The sequence below is a fragment of the Talpa occidentalis genome, unplaced genomic scaffold, assembly GCF_014898055.3.
Source record: "Talpa occidentalis isolate TD23 unplaced genomic scaffold, MPIMG_talOcc4v2.1 talOcc4.4, whole genome shotgun sequence".
In the NCBI taxonomy this organism is placed as follows: domain Eukaryota; kingdom Metazoa; phylum Chordata; class Mammalia; order Eulipotyphla; family Talpidae; genus Talpa; species Talpa occidentalis.
This window is the reverse complement of record NW_023604295.1, coordinates 115,268,206-115,285,701: the sequence shown is the minus strand read 5'-3', so window position 1 is coordinate 115,285,701 and position 17,496 is coordinate 115,268,206. Positions and strand designations below refer to the sequence as shown.

At 43.0% G+C, this 17,496-nt stretch overlaps 1 protein-coding gene across 3 annotated transcripts in view; it reads right to left on the bottom strand.

The window, feature by feature from the left end:
* The window catches only part of PLEKHA2 (pleckstrin homology domain containing A2), a 61,384-nt gene that overhangs the window by 9,316 nt on the left and 34,572 nt on the right, over nucleotides 1-17,496 (bottom strand). For all 3 annotated transcript variants that reach the window (XM_054700899.1, XM_037526094.2, XM_037526095.2), the window contains 7 exons: nucleotides 16,829-16,877; nucleotides 15,332-15,429; nucleotides 10,050-10,190; nucleotides 9,316-9,462; nucleotides 8,944-9,012; nucleotides 8,488-8,558; nucleotides 4,674-4,737 (listed from right to left, as the gene is read on the bottom strand). In XM_054700899.1, the coding sequence (XP_054556874.1) occupies nucleotides 4,674-4,737; nucleotides 8,488-8,558; nucleotides 8,944-9,012; nucleotides 9,316-9,462; nucleotides 10,050-10,190; nucleotides 15,332-15,429; nucleotides 16,829-16,877 (639 nt within the window). The remainder of the gene's footprint in view (nucleotides 1-4,673; nucleotides 4,738-8,487; nucleotides 8,559-8,943; nucleotides 9,013-9,315; nucleotides 9,463-10,049; nucleotides 10,191-15,331; nucleotides 15,430-16,828; nucleotides 16,878-17,496) is intronic.

Genomic DNA, 17,496 nt, shown 5'->3' with positions numbered 1-17,496 from the left:
AGCACTATTTACAATAGCTAAGCTATGGAAACAACCCAAATGCCCAAAAATAGATGACTGGATCAAGAAGATGTGGTACATAGTCCAAGAGCTTTTATTGAGTATCTACTATGAGCCCAGCATTATAACCTCTGGTTATTTCCATTGTAGCTAACCAAAATGTTTAGGCAGCACTGATGCCTGCCCTTCCCAACAGCTGATCACCCCTGCCCCTTCCCAAGAAGCAAACCCTTCTTTAAACACAGTCCTGGCCCCTATGATTGAATAGATTGTATACTACATAGTTCTAAATGATATCATTCACCTTGTAGTCTAAATCACAAGAGTCAGTATCCAAAGAGCTCTCAACCATCATTCTGCAATTCACTTGTGATTCCTCTTATTGTTACTCTTATCCAGCCATAGACCCCTAGTCCTGACAGATGGGTTTATGTGAAGTTACCAAAACCAGTCTGCACTACATTTCTCCTTTCAAATAAGCATTTTTTTCTCTTGATAAGCTTTATAATATCTGACCCTCTATGACTGGAAAATGGGGAAATGGAGAACCCAACTACCAAAGAGTGAAATCTCATTTTGAACCTTTGCCCAGAATTGAGAACCTTCTCCCTGCTGATGAACTTGCTGACATTACACGCTTAAGGACCATATTATTGCCAGATCCTGGCTCTCTGTCACTGTGATCCATCTACCAAGATATCCAGTTTCACCAAGGTGGTCTTCCCCCGTTCAGAGTTAGCCTCTCCTGGTTGTCTGTGGCCACACCCTCTACATCATGGGTTCTGCCCAAGGCTGCTTTTAAACAATATGAGCAAGTCTTGCTCTGACATCTGGTGCCTCTTAGTCAGTTCCATAATTCATTAGGTTTATAATCTCCCACAAATAACTAACCATCAGATACTGTCTCCTCATGTGTAAAATGGAGACAACCTCAGAGACTGCTGATGAGCTCAACACTGTTCCTAGGACATCTGAGTGTCCACTGAATTATAAGGTGTTACTAATAGAAAAGACTATTACAGTGTGATAAATCACACAAATTATATATACAAATTATATATAAAAGGTAAATGTTATACAGAACATAAATAAGCAATACTTAAGAACAAATGACTGACAAATTGTTAGTCAAACTCACTTAGATCTATGGCAGACTCTTTCTCAAAAATGAATGAAATGAGCCTTCTATGTGAAGGAAAATTATGGAAGTTTTTTTTTCACAAAATTTTCAACTTTTAAGGCAAATATAGAATTTCAAAAAACTTATATTCATCTCTATGCTCTGGGTAGTTTTTCATACTTAAAAACTCTGTTGATGATACTGGTAGTGAAACTAAAAGGTGTGATTTTTTGATTTTATGAAATAAAATGTGACGTCACTTGGAAAACTGGCATACTTTCTAAAATGACCAATGCATGCTGTTACAAAAACATGCACGGGCAAACGAACAAATGGACAATAGCAAATGGATTCTAATGTAAGAGTATGAAAGTTTATTGATAGTGGCTTCAGATTCTACATTCACCCAAATATTAAGAAACTACCATTTGTCAAGTTTGGGTATGGAAGCAGATAAAAAATATCCACAATTATATGAAGAAATATTAAAATATGAACGATTTTTTCCAAATCTGTATCTGTGCAAGGTCAGATTTCTATCAGATCCTTCAATCCAAACAACCACAGGTAGGATCCAGCTATGAGAACCCCAGTGTCTTCTATTAAACTAATCATTAAAGAGATAGGCAAAAACATAAAAATGGTGCTACTCTTATTGCTTTATTTAGAAATCTTGTTATTTTTCATAAAATATTACTGTGTTAACATAAATGAGTTCATAGACGCTCTTTTAAAATGAATTCATGCATATGTTTAATGATTTAATCGAGCTTCTTCTCTTTCCATTCTCTTTGACTTTGGTACTATAAATGGATTTGTCTGCTTGCTCATTTATTTATTCAGGGTGGTGTTAATGTTCTTTTATTCCAGAACTATGGGAGCAGAAAGCAAAAGAGGGCAAAAGCTATGGTAAATGTACACATATTCATGCAGACAATGCCATGTCTTTTGAATATTTTTGTTGTTGGGCTTTGAAATTCCAAGAACACCAGCTCCAGTCCAAAGCTCTATCCTTAACTCTTAACCAACATAATCATTCACTTGACAAGTATTTGTCGAGTAGCACCAATATATCAGCACTACAAATCTGATGGCCTTCACGTTAAGTCCCCTGGAATGTTCCACAGACACTGTAAACGAGGAGCCACCAATGCTAAGCTTGTCTTTCATGGAAGACCAGCCTTTCTTCCATGTTTACATCACAACGATTTCTCACTTAGCCACTCTGAATGAGGCCTAGACCAAATATCTGGCCATAATCCTGCCTCTCCTTTTCTCCCTTCACCCATATCCAGTCAATTCTTAAGTCCCAGAAAGCACTCTATCTTTGATAGTTTTTAAATTTTCCACTTTTTCCTATCCCTCATAATTCAAGCTTCCTTTACCACTCACCAGCCTTCAAACTGGTCTCTTTCATGCCTATCTTCTCCCTCCCCTGTGGGCTCTCTGCTGCACCAGGCACTCCAGTCACTGATAGCATCCATGAGAGGCGCTGGGTTGAGCCTATCATCTCCACTTCACAGATAAGGAAAACCAAGCTCAGTTAGATTGCTTGCCTAAGGGATATTTTTAGAAGGCAGATCTTACTGGGTCATGCCCTCATTTAAACTGTAAGGGTCTTAACCTTCAGGACAAAAAACATGCTCTTTAAGAAGGCATGTAAGGTCACGGATCAGCCTCCCTTGTGATCCGGTTTCTTTTTCTCTCTAGGCAGTTGGTATAGCGCTGTTCCCTCTGCTTGAGCCACTCCTGACTGAGGCAAGATGTGACTGCCTTCAGGGCACCTCCCTTGACTCCCTGAGACTGGGGAGGTGCCCTGCTTGTGAGTTCCCATGGCAATCACTACTCACTCTTAGGGTAGCACTTATCATACTGTTATTTTGTTTTAGCTTGTTTTTCCTCTCCCCCCTTCAATGAGGTGGTTTCACACTAGCAATGTATCTCAGTTCTTTTGACATATTCTGCATTCCATGCTGAGATCATCTGAGATCCTAAATGCTTTTTTAAGTTTGCATATATTGAGGTTTATGCATGTGCTACATATTTCTATTTTTGTGCCTCTGCCAATATACTGTGACAGAATACTTTTATTGCCCTAAAAACCCCTGCGTTCATCTATCCAACAGTCCCTCCCCTACCACATCATCCTGTTTTAACTGCCTATTTACTTGACTTGATCTCGCCCTCTCAAGTCAGGGCAGTGTACCCAAGATGAGGCAAAATACCCCTCACTCTAAGGATACTCCACAAATATCTACTAAATGCAAAAAACTGGTAACTCTTTTGTGGCACTTACAGTTTTAACATTGTTCTGAATTAACAGTGGGGCCTGCTCTAAGGCCCCCATAGCCCTTCCCACAGCTACTAACACCCTCTCTTCCCATATGCACATGCTTGTCTGAATGAGCAGACTGCTCGAGCATCTGCTGGGCTCAGGCAGGAGGACCAGCTCAGAGAGACTGAGGACAACACGAAGCTGCTGCTCAGGAAATAGGGGAAGAGATGACCCCTGTGGAAGGGAGAGCGTTTAATGAGGAACGACACTTGGAACAAAGAAGAAAGAGCTTGGGACCTCCCTGGTGGTGCAAGGAGTTAAGACTCAACCCATGAAGCTATCCGCAGCCACTGCAGCACTAGTTCAATCCCCAGCCAGGGAGGTGACCCACATGGCGCAGCAGACCTCTCCTGTCTCACCCACTGCTCCCCTCAGCAGTGTATTTCAGTACATCTGCCTCTGTCTGATTCCCCACTCTGTCTCTGGTGAAATCCTCTCACCCCCACACCTCTGGCCTGTACTCCAGTTCTTGTACGCATAAATAAATAAATCTTTTAAAAAATTACAAAGAAGAGTACTGGATACCCTGAAAAGATTTGGTTGGGGAGCCCCATATTTAAACCAACTCACTGCTTGGCAGTTTCAGTGCTAGAAATGCTGTATTATCGGGCCACTGGTGGATCAAGGCACACTCTGCGGATGGCTAAGCGGGCTGGGGCAGGGACTTGGCCCCAAAAGTCTAGGCGCTGCTTGAATATCTGCCTTTTTAGCTGCTATGATTTTAGGAGCTGGGAGAATTCCAATGCTGTGGGTGGAAGGGAAAAGCTTCTGATAGTTGAAGCATCACAGCCGAAACAATGGCGTCCTCTGTGCAGCTGGGCTTTGCACCTGGTGCCTGCACAGGGCCCTCTGTGCTTTTGTCCTTCCGTACACACTGATGTCCACACACAGAGGGGGCTTATAAATACCCGCCAAAGGAGAAGTGAAACCAGTGACCAGTTCTCCTTTTCTCTGCTTAGTTGGCATACAGCAGCTGAGAGCAGCTGGTACAAACTCACATTCCCCAATACAGTAGCTCAACCTGCTCTTATTATTTTATGGTTGGGAAGCTTCTGGCAAACATCCTGTTTAGAATAAAATAGGACTATCAGAGCTAAATTTACCCCTAGAAACTTCAAACAAAAATTAAAGAGAAAGGAAAGTTAAGTTCAAGGCCAATGAGCACATCACTCATAGATATGAAAGAAATGTCAGTCTTCTCAGAGGGAATATTTTTACCTGCACATAGAAGGTCCTGGAGCTTGTTATTATTTCAAACAGGTTGTCCCTCATTAAGAGATCACTAGACAGAGAAAGAGAAATAAAGTTAGCAGGTGCATAAACTGAGGACTTTCTTTGCGCTAAGTCAAAGCACCAGTGCCCTCTACCATGAAAATGGGGTTCCCAGATCTTGCCTCCCTAAACCCCTCCCTCAAAAAACATGACAGGAGTTTCCTCTAGTTTTACTTCCTAGAGGATCTTAGAAGGTTTCACCATCCCAGTGGACATCCCCCACCAACACACACCAGCTGTAACAAGATAAAGCTCCTTTCCCTCTAAAGTCTCCTGTTCCATACCCACCACACTCCACACAACCTACAGTTGTGTGTTTCTAGTGGCTATGATGTGTGAAGTGCTCTGTGCAGAGAACTTTTGTGTCTTTTTTTATGATCAAGTAGATGAAAATGTTACTGATTATATATGCAGAGAGGGAGACAACTACAACTAGTTTCTGATGTACAACATAATGATTGGATATTAGTATACGTCACAAAATGACCAGCATAAGACTAGTTAACATCCATCACTGCATATGGTTATAATACTTTTTCTTGTGATGAAAAAGTAAAAATCTCTCTTCTAGATTTTCAAATATGCAATAGAGTATTATTAACTACAGCCCCCATGCTGTGCATTGTATCCCTAGAATTTATTTATCATATAATGGGAAGTTTGCACCTTTACTCGTTTTGCCCACCCCCACCCTTGACAACTGTCAAGCTGTTCTATTGAGTACATTTTTGTGTGTTGTTTCATCCAATCTTCATAATAATCCAATAAAGCAATTAAGACTTTCTCCACTTTACAGATGAGGAAACCCTGGCTCAGAGAGGTTCTGTGACTTATCCACGGCATTGAAGTTAGTAAAGGGCAGAAATAGAATCCATAGCTCTTCCTAAGTCTGATGCTTTTAATTAAGCCACTACTGTCTACTTCTCTTAAAGAGGCCAACTCCTTGGCCTCCCTGGTGGTGCAAGAGGTTGAGCGTAGCACTGTGAGGCTGTCCACAGCCTCTGCAGTGCAAGTTCGATCCCTGGCTGGGTAGCTACACATATGGCACAGCAGACCTCTCCTGACTCGCCCACTGCTCTCCTCAGCAGTGTACTTTGGTCTATCTGCCTGTTCTGTTCCCTGCTCTGTCTCTAGTGGATCCTCTCACCTCTTACACCTCTGGCCTACACCCTGGTTCCTGTATGCATAAATAAATAAATCTTAAAAAAAAAAAAAAGCCAACTGCTCATTTTCAAAGCTTTGCTCCACCCAAGCAGCTTCATTCAATTCCTGTTTTGAACCTTACTATAGTGAGGATATAGGATATTGAAGGAGAAAAACAATAAGGGTAGACTACTTTAATATGCTTGGAATTGGATATGAGATTTAGAAGATCCCAACTTCTTCAAGGAAGGGAATGAGAAGTAGCTGACGCTAAGTGTTAAACCTCAAATCCATCAAAATTGCTGAGTGTTGAATCCCTGCTGTGTACCCAGTCATTGTGGGGAATATATAAGGAATTAAAAAAAAAAAACCCTAACTCCTCCCCAATAAAAGACTATAAAAAAGCAGAACTATAAAGGCAGATGTTGGGCCATGAGTATATATATATATATATATATATATATATATATATATCCCCAAGGGTAGACCAGTTGCAAGAAAGGACTGGTCACAGGCAGGTATGGCTTCATGAATGAGGATATGGGTGGAAATGGCTGGTGCCTGGACAGTGGCATGGACACCCAGGCAGGAGACTAAAGAACAACATGGATGAGTGGACCTGCAGCCAAATCCTACTCCAGGTAGGGATAAGTCATTTTAGGAACATTTTTAAAACTATGTAAAATTGAGATAAGAAGACCTCCTCTATGGGGCTACTCACCAGAAAGATCCAAGATCAGGTCTGTATGGCATCTGGTGAGATGCATGTCATACAGTGGTGGCCTTACTACACATTTCACTATTAAAATGACTTTCTGAGTTTCTAAGTAGAGACTCTTCTTTCTGGTTAAAATGCTTCAACCTTTCAAACTGTTTAGGTACATATACTATAGTACGACCAGACAGTCAACTAAGGAGGGGAAAGCAAGACAGGGAGGAAATCCCCACCCTTTCACATCCACTCTCAGGCGACATGCTTCCTTTCAACTCAACAAATGTCCGTTGACTAACCAGCTGCCCTAAACCACTTGCCTGGGTTTTGGCCTCTCTGTGGGAGAGGCCACAGAGCCTCTCCTTGGAATCTGCTGAGCCTTGAGGACTTCCTTCCCTGATGACCTTTAACTCCCTTCACTCTTTACTCAGAGCTCACTCTCACTTGGACAGTTGGAGATATGAGCAAAGTGCAAAGCACTCTTAGGATGGAATCTTATCTGAGTTTGCTGAGCTGCCCCCACATGCACAGGTAGTTTTACATCTATCTGTACAGGCCTTCCTAACCCCTTTGGGGTCAGGAACCATCCCCAAAGATCCAGTCATGCCCAACCTTTCCTTCTCCCATTGTGGACTCACACTTTGGAACTTCCATCTCTAGCTACTTTTACAAATAATAAATGGTCACTGGGAATGTTTCTAACCTTCTGCACTCTCCAACTGCCAATTTCATGGCTCAGTTCAGTCCCCTTTCAGTCCCTGCTTCCCTGGGTCATACAGCATTTTGTTTCCATGCAAGACTTCCCACACCTTCACGTGAGAGTAGTCTACCCACAGCTAACATGATGATGCTGGCTATTCCTGCCCCTTCCATGGGATGGAGACACACACAGTCCCTAAAATCTGCAGATTGAGGGCCTTCCTGGTGGCACACTGGTTAAAGTCTCAATGCCATCAAGCTATCACCAGCCACTGTGGCAGGAGTTCGATCCCCAGCCAGAGAGCTAACCCATATGGCGCAGCAGACCTCTCCTGTCTGTCCGCTGCCCCCCTCAGCAGTGTATTTCGTAGATGTGCCTGTTCTGTTTCCCACTCTGTCTCTGGTGAATCCTCTCACCCCCCACACCTCTGGCCTACTCCCCAGTTCTTGTATGCATAAATGAATCTTTAAATAAAAAAAAAAGACTGCAGACTGAGGGCCAAAATGAGGACACCCTGGGGGTTTCTAAAGTTTAGTTCTAGGTGTATCTATACTTGGTGTTGATATGGGGAAGCCCTTGCCTAGGGGCTCCCAATGTCACCCAGTCACTCACTTTGGCACTTGGAGGGGCAACCATACAGAAAGAGGAATAATACTTGTTCTTCCTACCCATGGGAATAACAGAGTTACTATGACTCACCCTTGAGTTAATGGGACATCAGGGACTTTATCAAAAGGAGAAAAGAAAACTCAGGGAAGAGGTACTGGCTTGAACAGTGATCAGAACAGTGACAGAAGTGCTAAAAAGCTAGTGAATCTGAGGCATCTAGGGGAGGGGAGGGTGGGGTGACGAGATGGGGAGGGGGAGAAAGAAAAAAAAATTGAGTGACTTAAAAGCACAGTCCTCAATGCGCATCAGTCCTCCTGGGAAAGTAGCTCAGCACAACTCTCTAAATTGCTTTCTTTTTCTCCATCAGAAAACTGTTAGAAAGACTCATCTTTTGAGGAGCTACCGTGAGGAAATGAGGTAACTGAAAAGGAATAATTTTCCCAGTGTGATCTCCTAGCTGCGTCAGTGTGGATGTGGTGACTCAGACCCATTCCTTGGAAGAAGACTCTTGAACAGAGTCTCAGAAGGGTAGTAAATGAAGACTTGAGAGGGCAAATGGGTGGGCTGATCAGAAAAGAATAGGCAGAAACAATTACCCAGATTTGACCAGACACTCATGGGTTTTGAGAACATCCTTAAGTAATATAGTACGCAGTGGCTCTCGGTCCTGTTGGGATAAATGAAAAGTCAGGTAAATAAGGCTCTCCATATAATGCCACATCCCAAACAGCTGACCAGGGCTCCTCTCATCAGAGATGGTTGACTAATGCCAGGTTGCAAACAAGGCAAGGTCTCAAAATAATCAAGAGAGAGGACAAAAAATCTAAGAAAATGCTCTATGGCTCTGAGCACAGAGCAGCTCACCACGGAGCAGGAGGGATGATGTTTGGGCCAGTTTAACACCACCATGAAGATGTGCACACAGGATGGAAGTGTAAGACAGGGCACCTCTGAATCTGTGTGCGCTCATGTATGCATCTCAGTATGTCCTCGTGAGCCTCTTTCTGCTATGACCCCCCCCCCCACAGAAGGGCCCCAGAGCTACTACAAACCTGCTCACACTTGAAGTAGCAGATGGTATAGTCATCAAGTGCAAAGAATCGACGTTTCCAGCTCTTCCGCTAAAATAAAATTAAAGGGCCGGACATCAGGAAGAGGACTCAGCGTTCCGAATGGAGGGTGTTCTAGGTGTAAGCTTCCTGGGGACCAAGGTCCGTGGAAGCTATTCCCCCTACATTCAGCTGGAGGCAAAGATCTCTTCCTATCAGGGGCAATGCCTCAAAGGATTGAATGTCTCTACCAAGTTGTACCAGTTTAGCAGATGCCTCAGCTGGGAAGTCCAAGTTCCTCCTCCCAGCCTGCTGTCCCCCTGCTATGGCCCAGAAGTCACCAGAACTTGCTCCAGCCCCAGTGTTGACACTCACCACATTCCCTTGCTTCACACAGTACCCGCTTTTAATAAGGGGGGGGCCGGTAGGAACACGGCAGCCTGTCGTGGGGATGTAACTCTGAGACCTTCGGAGAATGGCGTGGGATCCTGACTCACTTCCTTCCTGCCCTTCCCCTCCATTCTGCGAAACAGAATCAGGATTAGCATCTTCCTGCTCCGAATGCAGCCCTCCCCCCCCCCACCCCGCTGCCCCACCACCACCTGTGGCCCACTATGTCAGTCAAAGAAGAAATAAATGAGAAAACATTTACTTTGCTCCCAGCAGGCACTGAACATGCTTTCACAGAACAAGACTCGGGGAGGTTGAGCAGACCCAGGAGAAAGGGAAGGACAGAAAATTCAAACCAGAAGAGGGGCTTCAGGTCTCAATTGCCTTCCTCAGCCCCTCTTCCCATGGGGTTAACAGTGCCAGTCCTCTATGTATGGAGCAGAACTTAGTTGCTCTTTCTTTTTCTCCATCAGAAAATTGTTAGATAGACTCGTCTTCTCAGGAGCCACAGTGAGAGAGGCCACACAGCTTCAAGATGCAGTGGCCTCAATTTCTGCATTGCCATAATGCACATCCTCCTGTCTGTATTTTTTTTTTTGAGTACCCCTTCAGCCCTGGTTCCCTTACACCCACTCACTCTTTTCTCAGTACAACCTCCATGCACACCCCAGTGCACATGGACACCACCCTGCCCCCCACAGCAGCCCAGGCCCTGGCACCTGGTTGATGGGCGTGTGCACCACCACCCCACCAATGATCTCTGTCTTGTAGGCCACCTGAGGCTTCTTCTCTAGGGCTGGGGGAGCTGTTAGGCTTTTGAGAACTTCAGTAGGCAGGGGCAGGCTCCCCACTTTAGGAACCTAGAAAGAATAAGAGTCTGGTCAACAAGAAACAAAAGACTTAGGAAAATAGCAATACAAAAGAGTATGGAGGAAGGGTGAGAAACTCTAAGTTTCCCAATCATAGCCATCCCTGGCCTCCCCAGCTCTTCTACCCACCCATACCCAAAGATGAGGTGATACCTGCAACCTTACCACCCCCCTCACATACACGCACACATTTCACAAGTGAACTGAGCATCTACTATGAGCCAGACCTTCCCTGGCTAGAGAATAAAACAGCAAACTGCAGGGACATGAGTCCTGCCCTCCCATTTGCCATGTGTACATGCTAGTGTGGAGACTGATGAAAACTACACAGCAAAACAACCAGGATAATTACAAGTCATGATGAGTTCTACAAAGAAAATAAATGGGAGCTGAGATAGAGAGCAACAGGGGCCCCTGTACAAAGCCAGGGTTCAGGGAGCTGGCTCTCAGAGTCCAACTCCGAGTAACTTAGTCACTCCGTGTTCCCAGGTTCCACATTCACAGACTCATGCAGCCAACATCTGCTGTGGGTTGAATCCATGAATGAAGAAGCTTGGTTAAGAAAAAACCCACATAGTTGGACCATGCAGTTCAAACTTGTGCCATTCAAAGGTCAACCATACTTGAAACAGAGTTGGGGGTGAGGGGGTCTCCAGAGATGTCAAAACAGAAACCCAGGGGATGAAAGAAAGCATGCAAAGGTATTGGGCAGGGAGAACCTACACATTTAATATTGGTACAGAATTATGGTGTGAGAGCTTTGGAGCCTTGGGATATAACTCCTGATCCTGTGACTAATTGAATGACTTCAAGCAAATTGTCTGACCCACATTCTGCAGACCCAAACTGTCACGCAGTAAAATGGGAAGAGGAATAAAAAGTGTGTTATAAAGTTGATGTGGTTATCATGATAGACATTCCAAAGCTTCAGAAACATGTATAAAAGTATTACAGGGCTACTACCATTTACAACACAGCCTTTTTTGAAAAGTGAGTTATCTTCATGCCTTTCTTTAACAAAGTTGTAGTATCATGGCTGACCAACGAATCACGGAGTTTTTAAGACCTACAGGCCACAGATTGCAAACTGGTGGCCCAAAGGCATACTTTATTGTGTTTTTTTAAAAGATTTTATTTATTTTTATACAAGAAATGGTGTACAAAGCAGATGCACAGGAGGGTGAGAGGATTCACCAGAGACAGAGCGGGGAACAGAACAGGTAGACTAAAGAAATATACTGGTGAGGGGAGCAACGGGCGAGACAGGAGAGGTCTGCTTCGCCATGTGGGATTCATGCCAGCCAGGATCGAACCCGCGCTGCAGAGGCTGCGTATAGCTTCACAATGCAGTGCTCAACCGCCTGCACCACCAGTGAGGCCCCTTTTTTGTGTTTTATGTGTCCTAAACAGTGGTATATTTCACATAGAATTTGGTATATTTCACATAAAATTCAGATTTCCAGCTAAGAAGTCATCTCCTCTGTAGGGAAGCACGTGTTCTTCAGTATGTCACATTCTCCCCAATACGGAGGCCATGTGTCAGGTGCCATTACCTGCATTGATGTCACTACCTTTCTTCCTCCCTGCCCACCTCATTGATATTCGAATCTGCAAACTCCAGTGAAATCTTTCATTGTCTAAGAAAATGAGAGGCTTAGAACAGTAGAGACATTTGCCCAAAGTCATGATAAATAACTGAATAGGCTAGACACTGTCACTCAGTGGTGTGGAGGGCCACGGCATCTCACAAAGCCTCTCCTTCACAAAAAGTCAATGCCTGTGTCATCTGCCAGGAAAGTCACTGCAGACTTCATGAGAAAAGCTATGGTCTTCTGCTGCTGTGTTTTTAGCCTTGGGAGACAAAAAGACCAAAAGATTCAGGCCTTTCAAAAGCTCAGAGATCAGAGTCATGTGAGAATGGTGTCAAAGCTCAGAGAGCTGGGACCACTCCATGTGGTTTCCTGTCAAAGGAGGAAGGCCACCGTGATTATACTGGGGCCCCATAAAGAAGACGAGGCCCCTTCTCTCTGGCCTGCACTCATTTTGCATAGGCAAGGGTGACCTCTGTCCATCAGCTCTCTAGATGGGGCCAGAAATTCACCTTCTCTTTTCCTCCGGTTGTCCCAGGACAACAGTAGCTCCCACTTCTTTGCCTTCCTTACTGTCCCCGTCCAATTCAGTGCCAAACAATGTGCTAAACATTCCTGCACTATCTCTGATCTCAAGTAACCTTATAAGCCGGCATTATTGTCTCCATTTTATAGGTGAAGTAAATGAAAACTCATTAAAATAAAATAACTTACCCCTAGGACTGCCTGACCCCTCCCCATTGTCAAATACCACTGCCTGCTTTGCCACCAACTTTGAGTTCGTAATAGAACTCTTTAGAGATTTTCATTATAGTTAAGGGTTTTTGTGATACAATTACCATGGAACAGCAGAAATCCCCTCCGAATGACCCTAATGGGTTCCTGAAATCCAGAAAAATGGCTAAGTAGCCTTTTAAAGTTCCCAATGACCAGAAACAGACTTATTGAGGCTTGGCTGTTGTATTACTTTTCAGAATCTTGCCAGGCTGCTCAGGGAGCTGCTATGGGTCACTGTTCATGCCCCTGCATTGTAGGCTGCTTCCCACCAGCCACTAGAACATTTCCAAAGCTGTGCTCACATCCTGAGACTTTGAATCAGTCTGTGGAGGACAACTCAGCAATAACTATACTCCAGGGCTTAAAGGCCAGGTTGTTCTTTTTGGTTATCCATCTCTCAGAATTCTAATTAAAGGTGTTTCTTCTTGTATCTGCCTATGGAATGTTCTCTGATGGATCTAATTTGCAATGTGAAATGAAATTTTCAAGGACTCATCTTTCTTTAACAGGCATAACTAGACTGCTATGAGGAATGACAACTTGCTGAGAGGTTGGGTAGAAAGAGCTATGATTTACTGCCCAATTTTCAACTCACTTTGGAAAGGTAGTGAGTTGAATAATGCACCCCCTCCAAACTGGCCACTTATAACCTCAGAAGTGACCTTATTTGGAAAAAGAACCTTTTCAGATGCAATTAAATTAAGATGAGGTCATATTGGTTTAGGTTGGGCCTTCAGTCCAATGACTAATGTCCTTATAAGAGGAGAAGAGGCTACAGAGACACATATACCATATGATGATGGAGGCAGAGATGGAGTAACGCAGTTATGAGCCAGGGAATTCCAAGGATTGCCAGGAGCCACAAGAAGCTGGAAGGGACAAGGCAGCAAACAGAGGGATCAGGGTGCTGCTGCTAACCAATTTCAGATTTCTGGCCTCTAGAATTATAAGAGAATAAATCTCTGCTCTTTTAAGTCATCCAATTAGTTAGGGTAGACTTTGAAAAGTAATACAAGAGTACGAATAGTCCCAGAGAATCCAGTTTCTAAAATCCATCCATCAATCGTTTTCTTCAGTCATGAGGACTCAACGACATTAGCATAAAATGAATAGTGATCTGAGGCCAGAAAAACTGGGTCCATCCTGGCTGCATGACCTTAGGCAAGTCACTTTCATCTCTATGCACTTCCATTTCCTTATTTATAAAAGGGAATAATAACACTTGCCCTTCCTACTTAAGGTTTTTATGAGACTAAAATGAAGCCATGTATGTAAAAGTGGCATATAATCTCACATTTTACAACCGTCACTTGTTTTTAATACTTTTATAAACTCCTATAAACTCTTAAGTCTTGGAAGTTAGAGTCCTGGCTTGAATCCCAGCTATACCATTTACTAACTTCTGGACTTTGAACAAGACTCTGATCTCCATTTTCTTTATCCAAGAAAAAAAGCAGAGGAACAGTGGCGTAGAGTCACTCTATGCTCAAAGCACTAAAGAAAGGTAAGAGGCTTCCCTCTGCCTCACAGGCTGGACAGCACACTCTCCAGGCAGGAACAGAGGCAGAAATCCAGGAGGAAACAATGAATGAGAACAAACTGTTGGGACAATGAAGGAAATTGTGGAGAACGCAGAAGGGTGAAGACCCCAATCATTTTAGAAAATCTTTACTAAAATCAGCACTCCACAGCCATATCCATGAGCATATGTGTTAGCAGACATGTGAGTTAACAGCCAGAATCCTTCCTTCCACCATTTCTCTCTTTTCAAAGGTTTCCCAATGTTTATCAGAATAACTTGCTAACAAGCAAAGCTGCTTAGATGATTAAACTGTACTCTATTTGGGTTCAGAATCACAAGTACTGGACAGACATAGAAATTTCTTCTATTAATTCTATTAATTTTTATGTAAGTATTAAATATTAGAGTGCTATTAATTTTTATTAATTATTATTAATACATTAATATCTATTAATTTCTTCTATTAAATTTTTTTCATGGGAATGCTGGTGTATATGGGAAAATAATCCACTCCTGTTCACTGATGGTTATTATTGGAAGTTATCAAAATGTAAGCATTTCTAACTGTATGATACAAAAAATTCAACTTCTCAACAAACAGACCTTTATTTATATGCCAGAAGCCCGCCCATTATTGGGTAAAGGTCTAGTTTTTTTCCCCGAAACTTATGTTTTCCCTCTCCTCCTTCCTACCCTTCCCCCTTGCATTTTCTGTACTTCTAGGGAAGGAATTCTCATCATTCAAATCAAGGAAAATGAGAGTACTCATATAGTGGCCAGGGAACTAGTTCAGTAATGCTTTTAAAGAAAGCATGACTAGTGGATGGATTTGATTAAAAACCCTAGCCCCCTGCCCCATAACTTCTTACAGTAAGAAAAGTACCACTCCCTCTCACCAAAGCTGGGAATAATTCAGACTTCCTTCTCATATGCTTTTCCCTTCTCATAGTCAGTAATCTGTTTTCCAACCCCACCACATTCTGAATCAGCATCCCAGAATTACTCACAATATGACTGGCTAGGAGTCCTCCTAGGAAGCACAAAAAGGATGCTCCCTAAACTTCCCCTTGAATTTGATTCAAACACAAACTGTCAGTCAACTTGTGGCTAATTAGCCAAGGTGTAAGAAGAGTCAGGGGGACCTGGGTCTGTAATAGGTTCTTGGGAATGACCCTACTGATACCTGAGTTCTTCCCCACCCTGAATAGGCACTTCCTGCAGAAAAGAGAAGGAATCATACGTACAGTGATTTTGCTGGCTTGATTCAGGGCTTCAACCCAGTCCTTCAGATCTTTCTGGTCATTGGCTTGAAGAAAATACCTCTGAGACAGGGCATTGATGACTGAAAAGTCATGGGGAAGAAGGAAGAAAACTTAGCTCAGAACACAGGCAATATAAAAAACACTCCACAAAACCCAGCTGCTCCAGGTAGGCAAGGCAGAAATCCTTAGAAAGAAGAAATCTCCCACAGTGTTAAGTCACTCACATGAATATTTGAGAAGCTGGAGGCTACAAGGGCTCTCTTTTTTCATAAGGTTGGACTGCTCCACTGGCCACAAGAATGATGCCCAGCACATGACAATAGCCTTACTGTGCTGTTGTGCACTGATGAGGCTGCTATTCCACCATCCACAAGACGAGTTTGAACTGCATTTTAGAAGGAGCTACTGGACTTACAGTCATGAACTACATATATAATTTTGGACTCTGTGTGTCTCATTTCCTCTGGTACAGTTAGCTTGGTTAAGAGTCTTGAATGTGGTTAGGAAGTGGAACAAAACTTGCCTGAGATCAAATCTGTGACCTTGACCTCATTTTTACCTTGTTTTTCCCCTGAGCACTCTATGAGGTCACACATCTTACTCCTGGGTTGATGATGATGATTGTTTTAGAACTGCTGGCCTCAAAATCTGAATCACTTTGAATTTAGCAGTATTTGAAAGACATGGGGGAATTAAGAGTACCATAGAAGTAGGAGCCAACCTGAAGAGTTGGGAGAGAGGACAGTTCAAGAGACAGTTTTTATTTGTCTAGTATAAATAAGTCTGAGCTATAAGAGGTGAGCATCATGGGGTAGACATAGAATTTGTTAGTTTCCTCATTCATTCAACAAATGTTTGTTGAACAACCATTATGTGCCAGGAACCGTTCTATGTAATGAAGATACAGCAGTGGCATAGCAGAGCAACAGCCCTGCCTAGTGGAGCTTATATTCAGAACCACCCTAGAGATACAAGAGAAACTATTTGTTAGCATTTACTTGTAGCACTTACTGCAGTACTGAGAACATAATGGAACTCCAACATTAACAATTCAATGACTTGAGGCATCAAATGAGCAATGCAGTCCCTATGTCACCCTGACACTGTCACCATTTGGCAACACCGAGGCCCTCAACAGGATACTCCATTTCTACTATCCTCTTTCTGACATCACCCCACCCCAACTTCTCCCAGTCTCCACCTTTTCTGAGGACACTATTACTCTGCTCTGAGATGAGGGTTCCTAAAAACTTCTGAAAGACACCTTGTACCTTGCAGAGTCAGGAAAACTAAAAACTTTCTAGATGCTGTGCCTCTAGGAAAGCAATTTCTATCACTTGAGGCCCAGGAACAGCACTGTGACTGAAGTCACTCATGTGCGCTGGGTAGAAGTCACATGGGGTCACAGGACTGTCTCCACACCAAAGAGGAAGTCCTGGAGGGAAATTTACCCTCACCACCCTCCAGCTCAGTACTTACCAAAGCAAAACGGAGTTTTTGGCTTCTGCTTTGGGGTAGCTATGCTCACCTAAATCAAATTAAAAAAAAAAAAAAGAAAAGACACATAAATATCTTTCTAACAGGGTTATAAAACATTTTTTTTCCAAATTTTTAAATTGTAAAGCTTTTCATACATAGAAAAAGAGTATACTAAACACACATGGGCATTTTGAAGAATAACAATTAAGTGGAAACCTGTATTCACCATCCAGATGAAAGGTGACTATCAGTCTTATTTCTTAGAAGTCCTTCTGTGCCGCTCCCCTTCCCCTCTGTAGGGATAATCACTATCTTGATGCTTGTGTTCATCTTCTGAATCCTGAATCCTGACAAATTCCTGCCAAATTCTCTTTGGACTACAATACCTGTGCTGACTCCATCCACACTTGGCAAGGTTCTACTCCTATCTCAAACCCCAACTTCCTAAACAGTTCTCCAAATTGAAGATGTATTGTTACAAATACACAAACTTCCATTCGGAGCTCCCAAACGTGAGGCAGTATATCACCCACCACATTTGGAAACACTGATCAGTTTCCTTTATATCTATGCTTACTACTTAATCACAAAAATTAGCAATTTCTATGTGCCCAAAGAAGAGCTAATGGAATCAAAGAGCATATGTGTGTATTTAAGGGAGAGGTGTA